This window comes from Megascapheus bottae, chromosome X (genome assembly GCF_031878675.1).
Source record: "Megascapheus bottae isolate mThoBot1 chromosome X, mThoBot2.hap1, whole genome shotgun sequence".
Lineage (NCBI taxonomy): Eukaryota > Metazoa > Chordata > Mammalia > Rodentia > Geomyidae > Megascapheus > Megascapheus bottae.
Window position 1 is genome coordinate 47930840 of NC_143547.1, and position 21845 is coordinate 47952684.

The window sequence follows — 21845 nt, forward strand, 5'->3', positions numbered from 1 at the left end:
TCTCAAGTCCTGAGTTAAGCCCCAGGATTAGCCAAAAAGTAAAAATTTAAAAATAAGGTTGTTAGAAAACCTGGTGTTGATGGCTCTAGTCTAACTCAGAAGGCTGAGATCTGAGGATCACAGTTCAAAACCAGCTCAGGTGAGAAAATCTGTGAGACTCTTATCTCCAAGTAACTACCCAATGGCCAGAAATGATGCTGTGTCTCAATGTGCTAGAGTGCTAGCCTTAGGCACCAAAGCTCAGAGACAGTACCCAGGCCCCAAGTTCAAGCTAGAGTGTGCATGCTTGCACACATGTGGTAATTGAAAAAGAAAACAGAATGTTGCTGTTTTTGTTTGCTTTTCCTTTGTGTTGTTTTGTATTTGGGACAGTAAGGGGGGGGCACAAAAAAGTTTAACAAGGGTGAACAGTGGTACTTACACCTGAGGTGGAAAATGAACTGTGTATCTTGTGGGTGGGGACAGGAGGGAAAAACTGGGAAGAGAAGGGGAGACTTAGTTCATGAAGAATTGTACTCATTACCTGACTCATGTAACTGTGATCCCTCTGTATATCAACTACACAATATTAATAAATAAAAAAAAGGAATCCAGGGGTGGGGAGTGTAGCCTGGTGGTAGATTCCTTGGTACCACATACTCAGAAAAAGCTGGAAGTGGTGTTGTGGCTCAAGTGGCAGAGCACTAGCTTTGAGTAAACAGTATTAAGGACAGTGCCTAGCCCCTGAGTTCAAGCCCCAGAACTAGCAAAAACAAACAAACAAGCAAAAAGAAACCAGTGTATATCCTACAAAATTAAAAAGAATGAGGAAAGGGGTGGGTAGGGAAGGCATTCATCCATCCCCATTCTCATCCAAATGTTGAAAGAAATGACATTGATCAAGATATATTATATTCATAAACTGCTTTGTTAAATGGCAACTCCTTTGTACAACTACTTAAAGATGATACTAAAACATTTTAAATAAAAGGCAAGTGGAAATTCTGAAGGAGTTTTATAGGGACTTTCAGAGGATTGGCTTTGATGTTAGTTGTCTTTATTCTGCAAAATATGACCTCAGAATTATGTTTTGTGAATAATTTACATTTTATTAAGTTTCAAGTATTTCACCAACAGTCTTTTATCCAACTGCAAAATAAATATTGGTATGGTCTGAGAGAGGAAAGAAAAAAATAGATATTTACTTGGGATAGAACTGGACACTTTTTAAAAAATTTTTTGTTTTTGTGCTGGTTGTGGGGCTTGAACTCAGGGCCTAAGCACAGTCCTTAGACGTCTCTCAAGGCTAGATAGAGCTCCACCCTTGAGCCTCAGCACCACTTCCAGCTTTTTTTTTCTATGTATGTGATGCCGAGGAATCGAACCCAGGTCTTCGTGCATGCTAGGCAAGCACTCTACTACTAGGCCAAACTCCTGCCCCCAAACTGGACACTTTTTTAAAATTATTGTTGTTGTTGGTTGTGGAGCTTTAATTCAGGGCCTGAGTGCTGTCCCTGAGCTCTTGTATAAGGCTCTACCACTCTGAGCCACAGCTCCACTTCCAGTTTTTGAGTGGTGAATTGGAGAGTAGAGTCTTAATGTGGACATTCCTGTGAGGGTTTGCTTTGAACCAGCATCCTCAGACCTCAGCCTCCTGAATAGTTAGGATTATAGGTGTGAGCCCAAAGTGCCCAGCTAGATAAGTTTTAACAGGTAAAGAAGTATAAATTGCTCAGAAGGGGTAACAATGTTCAAGAAGTAATGTACTCATTACCTTAAGAACATAAATGTAACATCATACTGACAAGAATATTTTTTTTGGGGGGGGGGGATTGGTCGTGGGGCTTGATCTCTAGGCTTGGGTGCTGTCCTTGAACTCTTCAGCTCTGTCACTTGAGCCACCGTGCCACTTCCGGTTTTCTGGTGGTTAATTGGAGGTAAGGGCCTCAGGGTCTTTTGTGCCCAGGCTGGCTTTGAACCAAGAGCCTCAGATCTCAGCCGCCCGAGTAGCTTAGGATTACAGGCATCAGCCACTAGCGCCTGGTTGAAAATATTTTTAAGTATAAGTGGCACATATATATGCAGATATTAGCAAGATCTTGCTTTGATGTGCAGTTATGTGAATTAACGGCTTGAGAAAAAGAGGCAAATGATGAAGTGAAGCTAGGCAAGGAATATGCAGAAGGGCAGGGAGGAAAACAGTGTGGTTAAGCAGTGACATCGTTGACAGTAATTGGCTGGATTACTGTGGTGAAAAGATTGAGAACAAATTTTGACTTGGCAGAACTGTGTGCATACAATCAGTGGCATTTTTTTCTAATTAAGGTAATGCTAAATACACACACAAGCATGCAGAATCATCTGTGGGTACCATTTTTAGAAAACAACAGGTAATTTTCTCAACTGATTCTTTTTTTGTTTATGGTACTTATTCTGTATTGCTTTTATGTTTTTGGTATTTTTCGTTGTACAAGATTGATTTTTTTTTGGTGGGTCATGGGGCTTGAACTTCAGGCCTGGGTGCTGTCCCTGAGCTCTTCAGCTCAGGGTATTGCCCTAACCCTGGGCCTGGGCATTGTCCCTGAGCTCTTCAGTTCAAGGGTACTGCCCTACCCCTGAGCCACAGCCCAACTTCCCTTTTTCTAGTGATTAATTGGAGATAAGAGTCTCACATTCTTTAGTGCCTGGGCTGACTTTGAACCTTGATCCTCAGATCTCAATCTTCTGAGTAGCTAGGATTACAGGCCTGAGCCACCAGTTGGCAAGATTAGATTTTTTTTTTAAACTGAGCCATTAGTCCAGCTCTATAAGCTTAGGCAACTGCTAACTATTATTTGCCTTTTGGCAGAGACTTAACCTAAGAAGCATTTTTTTCTCATTAAATCCATTGTATACTTCAGAAATGTTTGCCCATTTTGCAGATGGTCTATCTGGTGTTACCACAGAGGTTCTTCATTCTCTCTTGTATCAGCTCCATTTTCAGAACATTCTGAAGAAATATAATGCCACAGGGAAACTTTTCATGGAGTCCAGCAGCTAGTTACCTAGGAATATTTGACAAAACTAATCTGTCTTGTAATTGGTATCTAAATTGAGTTTTCAGATTTAGATTATAAAGAGGGAACAAGGTATTGGACAATTAAAAACAATAAGGGGAATTAAAACAAAAGAGATTTAAAAAGAGTATAAAAGTCATTTAAGGGCCAGGAGTTTGGCCTACTGGTAGAGTGCTTGCCTAGAATGCACAAAGACTTGGGTTGGATTCCTTCTTACCACATACATAGAAAAAAGCCAGAAATGGTGCTGAGGCTCAAGTGGTAGAGCTCTAACCTTGGGAAAGTCCAAGGACAGTACCCCAAGCACAAGCCCAGGACTGGCAAAACCAAACCAAACCAAACCAAAACAAACAAAAAAAACCAAACCCAAAAGCCATTTAAGAGACAAGGCTAGGGCCAGGAGTGTGGCCTAGTGGTAGAGTGCTCATCTAAGCTTGAATAAGTTTGATTCCTCTGTATAACATGCACAGAAAAAGCCAGAAGTGACACTGTGTGTGGCTCAAGAGGCAAAGTGATAACCTTGAGCAAAAAATGTCCAAGGACAGTGTCCAGGCCCTGAGTTCAAGCTCCAGGACTGCTGGGTGGTGGGGGAGAAGGCCATGAGTGCTTGCCTAGTATGCATGAAGACCTGGATTTGATTCCTCGGTACCACATACATAGAAAAAGCTGAAAGTGGTGCTGTGGCTCAAGTGGTATAGTGCTAGCCTTGAGAAAAGTCCAAGGACAGTGCTCAGGCCCTTAGTTAAAGCCAGGACTGGGAAAAAGGGAAGAAACAAAGATTACTTAAAAAAAAAAGAAATGTAAAACTAGATAGAAAGTACATGTAAAGAGAAAATACACCTTGATATTCTTTTTTTTTTTTTTGTCAGTTATGGGGCTTGGACTCTAGGCTTAGGTGCTGTCCTTGAGCTCTTCAGCTCAAGGCTAGCAGCTCTTATCAGCCACCTCACCATTTCTGGTTTTCTGGTAGTTAATTGGAAATAAGGGTCTCAGGGTCTTTTGTGCTGGCTTTGGACTGGGATGCTCTAATCTCAGCCTCCTATGTAGCTAGGATTACAGGTGTGAGCCACAGCACCTGGCAATATGATGTAAACTTTTTGTTGTTGGTGTTGGTGGTGGTGGTCATGGGACTTGAACTTTGGGCCTGGGCACTGTCCGTAAGCTCTTCAGCTCAAGGCTAGCACTCTACCACTTGAGCCACAGAACCACTTGATATTCTTTCTGACTAATACAAGTTACTTAATACTTGGACTATGGTTTTATGCATGTATATATGTATGCATGTATTTTTGTTGTATGATGATTGAACTTTGGACCTTATGCTTTGTAGGCAAGTGCTCTACCATTTGAACCACACCCTCAGTCCTTTTATTTTAGGTTTGTTTTTCATGTATGATAAATGTATAATAACTTGCCATGGTTTGGCCTCAAACTGATATTCCTACTATCTTCACTTGAATTACAGATATGTAATGCTATACCTGGCTTGTATTTTGAGATCACGGCTTACTACGTTTTTGCTTAGCTGGTCTTGCTTGAACCATGGTCCTCCCAACTCTGCTTTCTGAGTAGCTGGGACCATGACTGGCTATGTTTGTTTATGCCTTTTGGGGCATGTATTAAAGACAACCATTTTCCTAACGTTGGCTGTGGTTTTAGTTTTATGTGTGTGTGTATGAAGAAAAGATTACTCTTAGTCCATCCCCTCTTTTTATCTTTTCAACAGATCCCAGAATTGTTAAGAAATGGTACATGGCAGAGGTGGGGAAAAGATAATTCACGACAGTTATTAGATGCTGCAAAGGTAAGATTACTTTTACATATAGTAGAAAAAGCATGCAAGCCCATGGACATTTCCCAATTTAGTCTACATATTTACTACAGATTTTGCAGTTTTCAAATAATTTCCTTTTTTCTGTTTTTCTAAATACTGACAAGAAGGTGTATTTCTTCCACTAGAAATGCAGAGATAAATCTTGGTATTTTTCTACCCCTGGAGAAGTTTGTCTGAATCAAATGAGATCATTGCCAAGTAGAATAACATTTTTTCAGAAAGCTTTTATAAATGTAATGGCAGCTTGTTGACACTTAAATTTATCCTGGTAATTTGTATCTAATCTACGGAATGTTGAGGTTTTCAAGTGAGTGAAATTTCTTTACCTTAGAAGATAGTCACATAGTCATCACCCTGGGAGATTCTAAGCTTGTTAGAGCCCCTGGGGTATGTGATTAGTGAGTTTACATGCTGATAAGACTTATTTTTTCCTTGCTAATGTAAGTGAAAGGCATCTTTAAAAATTCCCTGTTCTTTAAAATGAGACATACATTTCTATAGTAGAAAAAGACTAGAAAAGTAGATGTTCTAAATCTTAAGAACTACTTGAATTTTTTCTCTTGATTAATAATTTACTACTAAGATACAAGACATAGACACTATTCTAAAATTTATGCAGAAACCAAAAAATACATTTGATTTTCTATTATTCTAAGTTCTAAGGGAAAAAAGTCTTTTGCTTTGTTTAAGTCCATCACTGTCTTGTGTTTCATTCACTAGACCCCCTAATAAAACTTTTTGCTTAGCCTTTTAGAGGAAAAAACTCTTATAGACAGTGAAAGATTAAATATTACTTTTTGATGTCTTTTTTTTTTTTTTACAGAATTCTTTGTTGATCTAAAAATCAACAATACAGGGCCGGGAGTTTGGCCTAGTTGGTAGAGTGCTTGCCTAGCATGCACGAAGACCTGGGTTCAATTCCTCGATACCACATGCATAGAAAAAAGCTGGAAGTGGTGCTAAGGCTCAAGTGGTAGAGCTCTACCCTTGAGAAAGTCTAAGGACAGTGCTCAGGTCCTGAACTCAAGCCCAGGACTGGCAAAAAAAATAAAAAATCAACAATACATTTATAGCAGTTGCTTTTTGTGTCTTAACTGGAATTTTTGCTTTTTGTAATTCTATTTTAATAGCTTGGCCCTAAGCTGCTGATACTGTTGTGTATAATACTGGTAGCTCTTACCGTTTACAAAGAATCATGCTCTTATTTATTAGGTCCTGATAATTATGACTACTGAAAAAGTATCATTACACCTCTGTACTTCACTAAGTATTTTTTTGCCAGTCCTAGGGCTTGAACTCAAGGTCTTGAGCCATAACACCACATCCAGTCTTTTCTGCATATGTGGTACTGAAGAATTGAACCCAGGACTTCATGAATGCTGGAAAGCACTCTAGTACTAGGCCACAGTCCTGGCCCCCACTAAGCATTTATAAATTATGTTCTTATTATCTTTAAGTAGTTGTACAAAATACCATTCAGCAGATCAGCTTATAAGTACAATACAACTTAATCGAAGTCACCCTTTTCTTCAGTCTCCCTCATCAGTTCCAATCCTTAATTAAGTGGTATTTTTTTGGGGGGGTTTCTTTTTTTTTGCCACTCCTGGGGCTTGAACTTAGGGCCTGGACACTGTCCCTAAGCGTCTTTTTGCTCAAGGCTAGCACTCTACCATTTGAGCCACAGAGCCATTTCCAGCCTTTTCTGTATATATGGTAATGAGGAATTGAACCCAGGACTTCATGCACATTAGGCAAGCACTCTACCCACTAAGCCAACTTCCCAGTCCCTCCTTAAAATTTTTAATTGTGAAAGCACTTTAAATATTAACAAGCCTAAATTTTTAGAAGTCTAAATTTTAAACTGAATTGTTTATATATTTTAGAAAAAAATTTATATTTGATTTTAGCACTAATCTTAAGACCTCAAAAAGTTTGAAATAGACAGCAAATAGGGTAGTTGGGAGATATGTAGGTAGCTCCATTTTACAAGCTTATCTGACAAGCATTGAAGGAACCCACCCCAACCCGCTGTGTTACATGTGAGATGCTATGGTCTGTACCAGGAGAGAGAAAAACTTGGAAGATATTGTACCTAACCTTAAGAGATTTACTTTGTAATAAGAAAAACAAAACCTATATGTCAATGACTATAGCATAAGATAGATTGTGAAGTGTTAACAACTCCTTGTTGCTAAATATACATGTGAGTTAGAATGAGAAAAAAGAATCAGTTGTCAAATTTATTAGTTTTATATACACAGAAAAAGCAAGTAAGAAACAAATTAACTATATTTTCTTTTTCAATAATATAGTAACAGATTATGGCTATATAGTAGTTAATGACAGTAAGAGAGCCAGTAGAAGTCAAATAAAATATAATTCAAAAAATGTTTAGAGAAAATGATTTGACTTTGTGTTGTAGCTCAGTATCCTATGTATAAATTTAGCTGCAAGCTAATTCTGAAGGTGTTTTGCTTTACCATGCCAGGCTAAAAGCCATGTTTTTGAAATCATTTGGGGAATATTTATAAGATTAGATATCTAAGCCAGTTTTTTTAAACACCTGACATTCTTGCCATCATTTTGAACTAGGCTCTCCAGGCATGGCCACTGATAGACAAGAGAACATGTTGGCATGGTCACGCAGGAGGAGGACTCCACACAGATCCAAAAGAAGGGGTAAGAGCAGAAACGAAGAAGTAACTGGGAATTCTTCTCTGATTGTGCTTACATGGAAGATATATGTATTTAAAATTATCATATTTTCGTATACATATACATAATCAGACAGAATCTTGGTATGTATTCTAGGCTGGCCTGGAATTTGTTAAGTAGCCTATGTGTCCTTGAACCCTTGATCATCCTATCTGTCTTTTCAGTGCAAGGATTATGGGCTTCTTGTTTTAGTGTATTTTGATTAACTCATCCAACTGTTATATTTTCTAACTCAGAACCCTATCATTCAACCAGAGTTATATAGATAAGCTGTTTATCAATCTAAGTTTTAATTTTTTGGGAGAGGGAGGCAGGGTCTTTTTTTGCCTTGAACTCTGGCCTTGGACTTTCTAAAGGCTAGAGTTCTACCACTTGAGCCACAGCACCATTTCTGGCTTTTTTTTCTATGTATGTGGTACCGAGGAATCGAACCCGGGTCTTCGTGCATGCCAGGCAAGCACTCTACCACTATGCCAAACCCCGGTGCCCCTGCAGGGTCTTTCTTTGTAGCCCAGACTGACCTCAAATTCAAATATCCTTCTGTCTCAGCCAAGTTCTGAGATTGCAATCATTGTGCTGGCATAAATGTGTTAGTTCTGTAAAATGTCATTAGTTATTTGTTATATAATCTACTCTTTCAATAAGTAGACAAATTAGATTTCATATTTGCAAGTGATTTATTTGTGTATATATGTTTTAATATCTGTGACTTTTCTTTTCTTCTTTCCTCCTCCTCCCCCCTCCCCTCCTCCTCCCCCTCCCCCTCCTCCTCTCCCTCCCTCTCTCCCTCCCCCTCCCCCCTTCCTCCTCCTCCTCCTCCTCCTTTTTTTTTTTTTTGCCAGTTCTGGGTCTTGAACTCAGGGCCTGAGCTCTATCCTGAGCTTTTGTTGCTCAAGTGCTCTACCACATGAGCCACAGCACCACATTTGTTTCTTGCTGTGAATGTGGTACTGAGGAATTGAACCCAGGGCTTCATGCATGCCCGACAAGCCCTCTACCACTAAGCCACATTTCTAGCCTCTATGTTTTTTCTTTTTTGTCCTTTTTTATTTATTTATTTATTTTTTATTTTTTTTTTGCCAGTCCTGGGCTTGAGCTCAGGGCCTGAGCACTGTCCTTGGACTTTCTCAAGGCTAGAGCTCTACCACTTGAGCCTCAGCACCACTTCCGGCTTTTTTCTACGTATGTGGTACCGAGGAATCGAACCCGGGTCTTCATGCATGCTAGGCAAGCACTTTAACCACTAGGCCAAACTCTCGGCCCCGTCCTTTTTTATTTTTATTATTGTATTTTATTGTTAGGGTAACGTATAGAGCAGTTACAGTTCATCAGGTAGTGGGTACATTACTTCTTGAACATGGATACCTCTTCTCATGTTTTTCTCCCATTTTCCCTCCCCCCATTATGATTTTTCTTTTGTATACTTAGTTCTTACCTACATTATCCTAGCTTCATGGTAAATAGTCCATATACCATTTATTAATTATCCATATTCTTTATTCTTATTGTTCTTATTCATTATACAGGCATGCTAAATAGGAAAGTTACTGAAATAAAAAGATTTAATTGCACTGTACTTTTTCTGAGTGAAAATGTTATTGGACTACTGTTAAACATCTCTCCATCTGGTCCTTTTTTTTCTGAGCTTGCCTTTATTTTCTTCCTCTGCTTTGACCCAATCATCTAAGTAGAACTAATATTTTCAGAATTGATAGTCAAGGGAACAAATTTTTTTTTGCCAGTCCTGGGCTTGAGCTCAGGGCCTGAGCACTGTCCTTGGACTTTCTCAAGGCTAGAGCTTTACCACTTGAGCCTCAGCACCACTTCCGGCTTTTTTCTATGTATGTGGTACCGAGGAATCGACCCGGGTCTTCATGCATGCTAGGCAAGCACTTTAACCACTAGGCCAAACTCCCGGCCCATGTCCTATTTTTGTTATTGCTATCCTTTATGGGTGTCTTTAGAAATAGCAAAATGTCACATGATAGAATTTTAAAAAATTAAGCCAAGTAGTGATATTTGTTTATCCATGTGTTAGTCTTTGGCATGATATCTTTCAGTTTTCATGATCATCTGTCATCAGAGCCTCTTAAGGAAAATTGCTAATAGTGTTCCAAACACAAATGAAAATAAGTTGACTAGAAATGAGAAGTCATCACATCATTTAAGCTCAAGCAATATAAACTTCAAGGAAGTACATAGTGTGCAAATATGAAGATCTTACCATGAAACTCGCTATTTTATTCTATTAATACATAAGGAAAAACAATAAATGTGAGGATAGTATAGTTGCTTTTCTAATACAATATAACAAAGCAAAAATCACTGAAATACTTTATTTTTGGTCCATATATCTTTGTTCCTTTTTTCTGCCATCTTTGTAATATTTTAGCTTTGTTGGCTAATAGATCATGGAATATTGAGTTTAGAGTCCAAAGGAGAATGAGCAACAAGATACTATGGAATTCCTAGATTTGAACTCTGTTCTATCATTTCCTAGTAGAATAATCTTGAACAAATTTCTTTTTTTTAAAAAATGGTAATTGTTGGGCTGGGAGTTTGGCCTAGTGGTAGAGTGCTTGCCTTGCATGCACGAAGACCCGGGTTCGATTCCTCAGTACCACATACATAGAAAAAAGCCGGAAATCATGCCAAGGCTCAAGTGGTAGAGCTCTAGCTTTGAGAAAGTCCAAGGACAGTGCTCAGGCCCTGAGCTCAAGCCCAGGACCGGCAAAAAAAATTGTAATTGTAGAGTTGATATACATAGGGCTATAGTTACATGGATCAGGTAATGAGTAATGAGTATAATCCTTTTTTTTTGCCAGTTCTGGGGCTTGAACTCAGGACCCTGAGCTCTGTCCTTGATTTTTCTCAAGCCTAGAGCCTCTTCCATTTGAGCCACAGCACCACTTGAAGTACAATACTTTCTGTGTTTCCTGTTCTGTTGCTCTCTCCAAGTTCGTCTGTCCCATTCCCACTCATAAAATATCTAGCTCATTTTCCACATAGTGTCTAGTATCAATTTTGTGGTTGTTTACCCTTGTCGAACAAATTTCTTAACCTTTGTGTTTTGGTTCCTTCGTCTAGGGATGTTTATCATGTTAAAAGGGATTTAAATATGTCAACTCCTCATACCAGCACTTAGGAAGTACCCAGTTTATATTAGCTACTGTTTCTATAATGTCAGACTATAAAGCCTGTCCTCTACCGTAGTCCAGTCACTTAAAAAGTATGTCTTATGTATTTTCTTTGTGCTAAACTGTATGCTAAGTACGGAAGATAGAATTATAACAAGACAAAGTCCTCACTGTCTAAAAATGTAATTGTTAGAATGACATAAAATCTAAACTAGAGCCAGGCATGGTGGCTCATACCTGTAATCTCAGCTACTCAGGAGGCTAAGATCTGAGGATTGTGGCTCAAAGCCAGCCCAGGCACTAAAGTTCGTGAGACTCTTATCCCCAAATAACCACCAGAAAACAGATGTGGCTCTGTGGCTCAAGGAGTAGGGCGTAGCCTTGAGCTGTTCAAGCTAAACTACTGGATAGGATTTTTATCTAATAAAAGATCTTACCTTAAAAACCAACTAAAATCTTTTAAAGCTTTACTTTTTACTATTCTCACTTGTGTATTTTCAATTATTAGGTCATGGTATTAGAGTTTGAACTTGGGCTTCATGCTAGGTAGATGCTCTGCAACTTGAGACATACCTTTAAAAAATTGTTCTCTCTGCTTATTTTTCAAATTAGGGTCTTAATTTCTGCCCATCCAAGCCTGAACCACTATTCTCTTATTTATGTTTCCTGCCGAAGCTGTGATAACAGGAACATGCCATCACATCCATCTATTGGTTGAGATGGAGTCCCAAAAACTTTTTTGCTGGGGATAGCTTCAAACTTTTATCTTTTTAATCTCAGCACACTTTGATCTTTCCAATCTCAATGTCACTAGTAGTTAGAATTACAAATGAGCACCAGCACTTGTGTGTCCTTAGTAACTATTAATCAGCAGTAATAATGCGTAGCAGTTTATCCCGTGTGGTTGTCATAATGGGTTTGTGAAAAAGGTGTGGTAATTTTAATATTTGAAAGCTGCTACTTTTATTTTTTTTTTTTTTGCTAGTCCTGGGCTTGAGCTCAGGGCCTGAGCACTGTCCTTGGATTTTCTCAAGGCTAGAGCTCTACCACTTGAGCCTCAGCACCACTTCTGGCTTTTTTCTATGTATGTGGTACCAAGGAATTGAACCCGGGTCTTCATGCATGCTAGGCAAGCACTTTAACCACTAGGCCATACTCCAGGCCCTGAAAGCTGCTACTTTTAAAATAGATGACCCAAAGCATTATTTCTTTTATAATAGAATCTTGAGATTTTTTTTAAAGAACATTGGTGCATTAGTCCTGTGTTCAAATTTTTAGCATAATTTTCTGAGGGCATCTAGCAGTGAATTTAGTTCACCCTTTGTTTTTTTTTTCTTGGCCATTACTGGGGCTTGAATGTAGGACCTGGGCACTGTCCCTAGGCTTTCTCAAGGCTAGCACTCTACCACTTGTGCCACAGCACCACTTCAGGCTTTTTGTGTGTATGTGGTACCAAGGAATCGAACCTGGGTCTTCATACATGCTAGGCAAGCATTCTACCACTAGGCCAAACTCCTGGACCTCATCCTTTGTTTTTAAATAGGAACATAAATAATGCATAAATTAATGAAAAGACAACTTAAATTTTCCTAAATACCTTGCTTGACACAGTCTTTTTTTTTTTTTTTTGCCAGTCCTGGGCTTGAGCTCAGGGCCTGAGCACTGTCCTTGGACTTTCTCAAGGCTAGAGCTCTACCACTTGAGCCTCAGCACCACTTCTGGCTTTTTTCTATGTATGTGGTACCGAGGAATCGAACCCGGGTCTTCATGCATGCTAGGCAAGCACTTTAACCACTAGGCCAAACTCCCGGCCCCAACCTTGGACTTTTTCAAGGCTAGCACTCTACCACTTGAGCCTCAGCACCATAGCTTTTTGCTATGTATGTGGAATACCGAGGAATCGAACCTGGGTCTTCATGCATGCTAGGCAAGCACTCTACCACTAGGCCAAACTCCTGGCCTGACACAGTCTTTTAAAAATCTAATTGATTGGATACCTTTTGAAGTCAACAGTATTAAAAAGAGATTAGTACCCACTGGGGCAATCGGACAGCTTAGGCATAAATTTTGATTTAAACAGAAGTAGAACAGTAACCTTAGAGTATTTAAAATTGAAAGATTGAGGAGATAATGAATGTGAAGACTTGTTAAAATGAGTGAGCACACAGACCAGTGAATAAGAATACCTGGATGACATAGAAAGGCTGATTTCTCCCTTAGACTTCATACATCATCAAGCAAAGTTATGATCGTCATTTGATATCTCCAGTTGACTTCATTTGGGGATAAAGAATTCACTGACTGGCCAATGTAAATAGCTGTATGTTTGCTAGTTACTTTTTATTGTAAATTATTGAATGGACTGTTAGATACAATCCATCTTATGTATAGCATAATCCATTATTCCTCAGGGCCTAATCACCACTGGATATATAAAGCTCTCCATTGAAAGTTCAGATCAAGGGGCTTAGAAAACCCCAAAGTATAGAGAAAACAACAATAATTGTAAAGCCTTTCCTGACAGTTTATATTTTCCTTTAATTCTAAATTCATTACACTTTTTAATAATGTGAGTGAACTTCTTTGGTTACCATCTGAGTTTTTTCAGTTAGACATCTTATGAACTTGCTTGTCTTCTTTCGACCTAGCTTTTACCAAGCTAACAGTATTCAAGTAGCTGTTTTAATTATTCCTTTAATTAATATTGTCTTTACCTTGGGCTAAGAAGACATTTGTCTTCTCTGGATGGTTTATCTGTCCCTGAAATTATTCTAAATTAGTTCTTCAGGGAAAAGATATTTTAGCCTGTATTTTTACAAAACAGATACCATTCCTTTTTGTATTTTTTGCCCTTTTCACCACAAGTTTTGCCTCTAGTTTCTTTCAAATTTATTCCCTTGATTCTGTGAGTTTCTGCATTTTTCTTATTAAAATTTAGGGATATCTGTAACAAGAATTCTTAGATAAATCCTCTCCAGCTAAAGCAAAGGTAATTCAGTTACCATTATCAAAAGGCTGTTTTGTTTTTTCTTAGTCTTTCATTTTCTTATCAAAGCCCAATGACTTTGCTCTCTTGAAAGGAATGAGCTTTTAGTAAAAAAAATTTGCTATTGCTTCATGCTTGATGACATTTTCTGGTGAGCTGCACAAAATTCTCATTTGAGAAGCAACATATGTATTTAGTTTATTTTTAAAAAGTTATCTTTAATATCTTGAAATTCTACCAAGTGAACTAGTCCATACTAACTCATTATTTTTTATACCCTTTCAATGTGATTCTTAAGTGTAAATGTTTCATTATAGTTTATTTGGCTATGAAACTTTACCTCAGGTCACACTGTCAAAGTGAACACTGCTGCATATAAGTTCTATGATTCATGGGGTTTTTTCCCCCAATTAAACACTACTAACACAGCTATTTCCAATTTTATTTATAGGTAATCATGAAACCTTACTGAGGTTTCAGTCTGCAAGGGATCATGTATACATAATATATACATTAGTGGTTTCATAAGATAATAGTGGAGTTAAAAAATTCCTGTGCTTATTGAACACATAGCTAAAAAGGAGGCTAACAAAAAGAAAAATAATACAGAAGAAAGCGAACAGTCTCTCCAAGAAAATGAAGGCAGCTTTGTAGACCTAAATAAGCTACTTAAAAAGTTTGGAAACAGCTGGAACTCTTAGGTAGAGCAATAAGGCAAGAGGACATCAATGCGATTCACATTGGGAAAGAAGAAACTAAACTATCCCTATTCGCAGATGACATGATCCTATACCTGAACAACCCAATAAACTCCACTCTTAAACTCCTAGAACTAATAAACCACCTTGGCAAAGTGACAGAATACAAAATTAACCTGCAAATGCCAGTAGCCTTTCTGTATGCCAACAATATGCAAACAAGGAAAAATCAAGAAAATGATCCCATTTGCAATAGCCCCAAAAGAATAAAATATTTAGGAATCAACTTAACCAAAGATGTAAAGGAATTATTTAATGAAAATTATAAAAGCCTGATGAAAGAAATTAAAGAAGATACCAGAAAATGGAAAGACATCCCATGCTCATGGGTAGGGAGAACCAATATAGTGAAAATGGCCATACTGCCAAAATTGATATACAAATTCAACACAATCCCCATCAAAATCCCAAAGACATTGTTTACTGAAATAGAAGATGTAATCCAAAGGTTCATATGGAACAAGAAAAGACCTAGAATAGCCAAAACAGTTCTAGGCAAAAAGAGCAATGCTGATGGTATTAATAAAATACCAGACTTCAAACTCTACTAACTATAGAGCCATAATAACAAAAACAGCATGGTAGTGGCACAAAAATAGACCAGAAGATCTATGGAACAGAATAGAAGATCCAGAGATAAAACTGCATAACTATAGTCAACTTGCATTTGACAAAGAAGCCAAAGATATTCAGTGGAACAAACACAGCCTATTCAATTATTGGTACTGGGAAAACTGGACAGCCACATGCAGAAAACTAAAAATTGATCCTAGCCTTTCACTATGCACAAGCATCAACTCAAAATGGATCAAAGACCTCAATATCAGACCTGAAACCTTGAAACTGTTACATAATAGAGTAGGAGAGATGCAGGAACTCATAGACAGGCAAAAACTTCCTGAACAGAGTTCCAGGGTCACAACAGATAGGAGAGAGACTCAACAAATGGGACTACCTAAAAATAAAAAGCTTCTGCAGAGATAAAAGCATAGCTACTAAAGTAGAAAGACAACCAAGTAACTGGGAAAAGATATTTACCAATAATACATCAGGCAAATGTTTAATATCCAGTATCTACAGGGAACTCAAGAAACTAATCCCCCTCCCAAACCCAACAAACCAATCACTAAATGAGCAAGGGAACTAAAAAGAGACTTATCCAAAGAAGAGATTAAAATGGCAGAAAAACACATGAGAAAATGCTCATCATCCATGGTCATAAAGGAAATGCAAATAAAAACAACTCTAAGATACCATCTTAACCCAATTAGAATGGCCAAGATTCTGAACTCAACAATGACAAATGCTGATGGGGTTGTGGAGAAAGAGAAACCCTACTGCACTGCTGGTGGGAATGTAAACAAGTTCAGCCACTCTGGAAAGCATTGTGGAGGTTTCTTAAAGAACTGAAAGTAGACCTTTCCTATGATCCTGCCATACCACTCCTGGGCATCTGCCCTAAGCATCATAACCCAGGATATGATAAGGACACCTGCTTAGCCATGTTCATCTCTTAACTATTCACAATAGCCAAGCAATGGAAACAACCTAGATGCCCTGCTGCAGATGAATGGATACAAAAAAATGTGGTGTGTGTGTGTGTGTGTGTATATATATATATATATACACACACACACACACAATGGAATTCTACATAACCAACAGATGAGATAAAATAATGGCATTCGCTGGGAAGTGGATGAAGCTAGAGCAAATCTGTTGAGTGAGATAAGTCAAGACCAAAAGAACAAAAGGCACATGGTACCCTTAACTGTGGCTATTAGATCCAAACTGTACAAGAGTGATGAATCAATATTTGGGTACCCAATGTTATGGACATGGTCTTGGAGATATAAAAATAATTACATAGCCATAAAAATCTATGATGTGCTATATACTCTATAGACATAATGTTTTGTTAATATAGATTAATATGTATCTACAACATGCAAACCCTCAGTTTAATTTTAATTATGTTCTAAAATCTATGTGCCAGTGATTGTATATAGAGATTCCCTTCTTCAATACCTGTTTGTTAAAAATAACATTTGAAATATGATGTAAAAATCAATGTTAATAAATTATTTTTTCCACATATTTTTATTGTAATTAATAAAAGGGTTACACATTATATTCATCAGATAGAAGGTACATTACTTCACAAACATTGATACCCTTTCTCATGTCTTGGTTCCCATTGCCCATTGCCCCTAATAAATTCTTTTATTAAAAAAAAGTTTGGAAATATGGTCTCCAATCTTACTAGAGATGCATGTCATGGTGTATTATCTTCTCATAAGTGAGTTTATGGTAAGAAACAAAAGCAAACTACTACTATGGACATACTTCTAAAGAATGACCCTCTTCCAAGAAGTGCCTTAGTCAAGTCCTTAAGGAGATCTGCCAGGAGACAGTGTGATGGTTATGGGAGATGATTGTTCCCTGTGTGTTAAACACATTACCGCTGCAGACCTTCTAGTGGGGACAAATTTGGAGGTGAAAGATAGTGATGCATGTATAGGCCCAGAATAATCTGTGTGTTTGTATATTAGTTTTTTAAATTAAAAACACATAAAGCTCTAAAATTTGATAGAATGTTTTTATGTAGCTCTACAATGTGTGTTTTAAACTAAGTGTATCAATTACTGAAGGATTTTTAAATTTAAATGTACTTGTGTATAACATTTTTAAAGTCTAAAGTATTGCACAGTAATGCCCTAGGCTTTCACAGTCCCTTCCCACTCACAGATTCAACCAGAACAACTTCTGTGGTAAGGTTTCTAGACAGATATACCATTTAAAAATCTTTTTAATACTATTGCATACTATTTCTTTGCTTTAAATACATAAATCATAGCCTTTATGTTACATTTTTCTAATATTCAGCACAGTAATATGTTGTACAGTTTGTAACCTAGGATCCATACAGGTTAGATAAGGAGTAGGCTACACCATGCAGGTTCATCCAACAAAATCAACCAGCTACAGATTTCTCATTGTGTATTCCTGTTGTTAAGCAACGTGTGACTATATTTGATTTGAGACCACTGTGCTGTGATCATGCTATTTTATCTTCCTGTGTACAAGTTCTTCTGTCTTACCCGCTCAAATTTATGAAGCTATATGTTGATATCAAATAAGTAAATATTTTAAATATATCAAAGGTTATGATGATTTTATAAGGCAACTATTAGGTATATCTGAAGAATATTAATGTCAGTCTTTACTAGCATTTCTACATGGGGAAAAGGAAATGTTTCTCTTTCTTCATCTTTTAATCTGTTAATATTAGTGAGAATTTGGAAATAGATTAATTAAATGAATATTTGTTGAACATTGTTTACAATGTGAGTTAGATTTCTTTTACTGGCACTGGCTTTGTTTTCTTCTCTTGGACCACCTTGTTTTCAGTTATTTTTATTTCCTCTGACAACTCTGGCACTTCCAGACTTTTCCTTCAAATGTCATTTGTAGAAAAAAAGTGCAATAGGATTTTTTTATGTATATTTTTTATTGTAATTAATAAAAGGATTACATGATATTTGCCAGATAGAAGGTGCATTAATTCACATATATTGATGCCCTTTCACATGTCTTGGTACCCATTACCCTCCCCTCCCCCTATCTTGGTTTTCCCCCTTCCCTATCCAATTTCAAATAACCAAATACAAATAAATCCAATATATCAGATAACAAAGTGAGATACTGTAACAATATGAGATAACCAAGGGACAGCAACAGAGATGAGAGATAACATAGTACATTAAGGGCAACAATCATTCATTATATAGCTTTTGTTTCAATATCCTGGAGGTCTTTTCAATTAGCTTCATACTATATGGCCTTATGAATCAAGGCTTTGCTCTATTGCAGATCTCTACTAGTAGAGCCCAAGGTTTCTACTGATGATGACGAATGAGGGAAACCATTGAGCCTAAGTTCCTTTGAGTCTGGCTTACTTCACTTCATATGATTTTTTCTAAGACTTTCCATTTCCTAACAAATGGGGCGATGTCGTTTTTTTCTGACAGCAGCATAGAATTCCATTGTGTACAAATACCACAACTTGTTGATCCACTCATCAACTGAGGGATATCTAGGTTGGTTCCATATCTTTGCTATGGTGAATAGTGCTGCAATGAACATTGTTGTGGTAATGGATTTAGTATGCCCTAGTTTCTGGATGGTTGGGTAAATGCCAAGTAGTGGAATTGCTGGGTCATAGGGGAGCTCTATGTTTAGCCTTTTGAGGCACTGCCATATTGCTTTCCATAGTGGTTGAACGAGTTTAAGTGCAATAGGATTTTATTATTATAAGATTTTAGAACTTATTCAAATTTCTTCTTTTGTAACTTCGGTATATTTTTCCTGACTCTCATTGCTTTCCTTTATTTACAGCCGTCTAATTCCAATACATAGTTGAGACATTTTTAAAAAGTACTTCTAATTCTAACATAGTACTAGTTTTACATTGTAATAGGACTTAAAATGTAAGTTCCATGTTTTAAACTAAGAAGGCTACATTGCATGTATTCTGTTAGCAGAGGATAAAGTAGATGCACTTTTATTTTTGCAGGCATTTAAAAGTATACATTCAATTTTAGAGAGCTTTTGCTGATATATAATCATCACTATTTTTTTCAGTCAGTCTCAAAACGTAAACCCAGGCTGGCCTTGGATTCATAATCTTTTTGTATCTGACTTCTATTATTAAAAAATATTTTAACATTTTTATTTATTGTGAAAATGATAAACAAAAAACTTAAAGCGTTTCATAGTTTCTACTTATATATAATGGAGATTTAGAGAAAAAAGATTACCATAAGTTACTTCAGGAATTATGACTTCATTTCCCTAAATCAGTTTTTTTTTTCTTTTTCATACACTGTGATGCAATTACTCTTTTTTTTGCATACCCAATGTTATGGACATGGTATTGGAAATATAAACATAACTACATAGACATAAAAATTTATGACTATAGACATAATGTTTTAAAACCTAGATTAATATGTATCTATGACATACAAACCCTCAGCTTAATTTTAATTATGTTCTAAAATCTAAGTGCTAGTGATTGTATATAGAGATTCCCTTCTTGAATACTTGTTTGTTAAACATATCTTTTGAAATATCTAAAAATCAATGTTAATTAATTTTTTTATTTAAAAAAAAGACAAGTCCTGAGACTTGAACTCTGGGCCTGGATGCTGTCCCTGAGCTCTTTAGGTCAAAGTTAGTGCTCTACCACGTCAGCCATAGTGCCACTTCTGGTTTTCTGGTGGTTAATTGGAGATAAGAGTTTCACGGACTTTCATGCCAGGGCTGGCTTTGAATCATGATCTGCAGATCTCAGCCTCCTGAGTTGCTAGGATTACAGGAGTGAGCCACCATCACCTAACGATGCAATTACTCTTTACACAGTACTTTTTCAAGTAACCCAAAGTATTGTCCTCCTCTTTGACCATTTCCTACATTTTATACCCTTTCTTTAAGAATGTGATCTTAACTCCTTACCTGAATTATATAACTATAACCTCTCTGTACATCACCTTTATAGTAGCAGTAAAAACATACAAATAAAAAATATGATACACACATATACATATATATATATATATATATATATAAAGAGAGGGGGGGATATAGTCCATCATAGATTTTTATGTCTAAGTAGTTATGTTTGTATCTCCAAGACCATGTCCATAACCTTGGGTACCCAAACATTGAGTCCTCGCTCTTGTGAATTATTTTATCTTTTAAGATCTATACATGATGGCTACCAGTTTAATTGTACATCAGTACAGAAGGAATAATTTGGTTTAAACTCTTTTAAAAATATGCCTTAGGGTCTGAAATATCTCTTTGATTTGGCCTCCACTTTTTTTTTTAAAGACATTAGTTTTCAAACTTTATAGTTTATCTAAACTCTAACTGAAGTCATGTCCTTTATAGCTTAATGGACTCGTAATGCATGATTACACAACTTCAGAACCCATTTTGTTAAATGAAGTGGTGACATTTTATGCACTATTAAGCCAACTAGAATAATTTTCTTGCTCTTAGCCACAACTTCTCTGTGTCCTTATTGAAAAAATTCTGGGGTGTATTGTAGAAGGTTTTGACAGGGAAAAGTGTTTCTAAAGATATGGAGAAATAGGGCCTTTTTCCATTATTCCATCAAGAAAAATAAGGCAAGCAAAACTGAAATGGAAAAGTGGTTGAAATGCCCCAGTTTGTGTTGTAATGCTTTAAATTATATTTATTTTGTAATCGTTCGATTGGAAAAGTGAATTTTAAAATTACTGCCTTATTCCATTTTTAATGCTCTACCAGTTATTCAAGTGTGTGTGCATGCATGTGCGTGTGTGTGTATATGTGTAAAATAAAGCATTAAGAAGAACTATACTTTAGCATTTTATATTTTTGCCTTCTGTATTTAAAGCAAGTCAGGATGGTAGTCCTGTTTTCAACACAATATGATATGAACAGTTTTATTTCTGTTACTCTTGGCACAATAAATTGCCTAAACATTAACAAAATAGTTTCCTGAACCCTGTGGGGATAATCATAACATAAAAGTACCTGAATTATATAACGTACTGTCCTGGGTTTCTTGCATGTTGACAATTTTCTCCATTCTTTTTAATGCAAATCTACTTGAAATTATATAGCATTCCTCCTTTTAAGAAGCAATGGAACTTTTTGGGGGGCAGTACTAGGATTGAAACCAAGGCCTTGTACTTACATAACAAGCACTCTACCACTTGAGATAAGCCCAAGCCCCCTTTCTCCCTTTGGAAATGAATTACATGTTTTTCTTACTATATGCGAATTATGTTAAATAAAAGCAAGCAATGACAGTAATACAAAATTCAGGGATTCTACCCACTCACACCTACTGTCATTAACACGTTGGGACTGTTGTTTTCCAGATCTAGTGTATGGATGTGTAAACTTATATACACATCACGTTTTCTTCCGCAAAACATAAGTTTTTTTTTTTCTTTTGCTTTTTTTATTCAATGTTTGTGAGTCACTATGTATATTTGTGGATGGTGTTCATTTTATTTTATACATTTATGCTTATTTGTTTATATATTTGTCCAATGTTGATCATTTACAGTTTTTAATTTTGTTTATATTAAAACAGCATGAACATAAACATTGTTGCAGCTAAGTTTTCATTTTTTATTCAGTGTTGATTGAGTAACTACTGTATGCTAGCCATTGCATTTGGATGGGTTATAACTGTGAGCACAAAATACACTTAGTATTCAAGTGAAATTTAAATTCTAGCAGGAAAGTAGATGTCAGTCAAATAATTGTACTGCTGTATATGATCTATAAGAGAAAACAAAAGGATCCTGACTGGTATTA

At 36.7% G+C, this 21845-nt stretch overlaps 1 protein-coding gene across 1 annotated transcript in view; it reads left to right on the forward strand.

Annotated features, from left to right (window-relative positions):
• Abcb7 (ATP binding cassette subfamily B member 7) overlaps positions 1-21845 on the forward strand; it is a 137164-nt gene that overhangs the window by 56900 nt on the left and 58419 nt on the right. Inside the window, exons 2-3 of the mRNA XM_090327216.1 lie at positions 4762-4839; positions 7462-7548. Coding sequence (XP_090183342.1) covers positions 4762-4839; positions 7462-7548 — 165 coding nt within the window. The remainder of the gene's footprint in view (positions 1-4761; positions 4840-7461; positions 7549-21845) is intronic.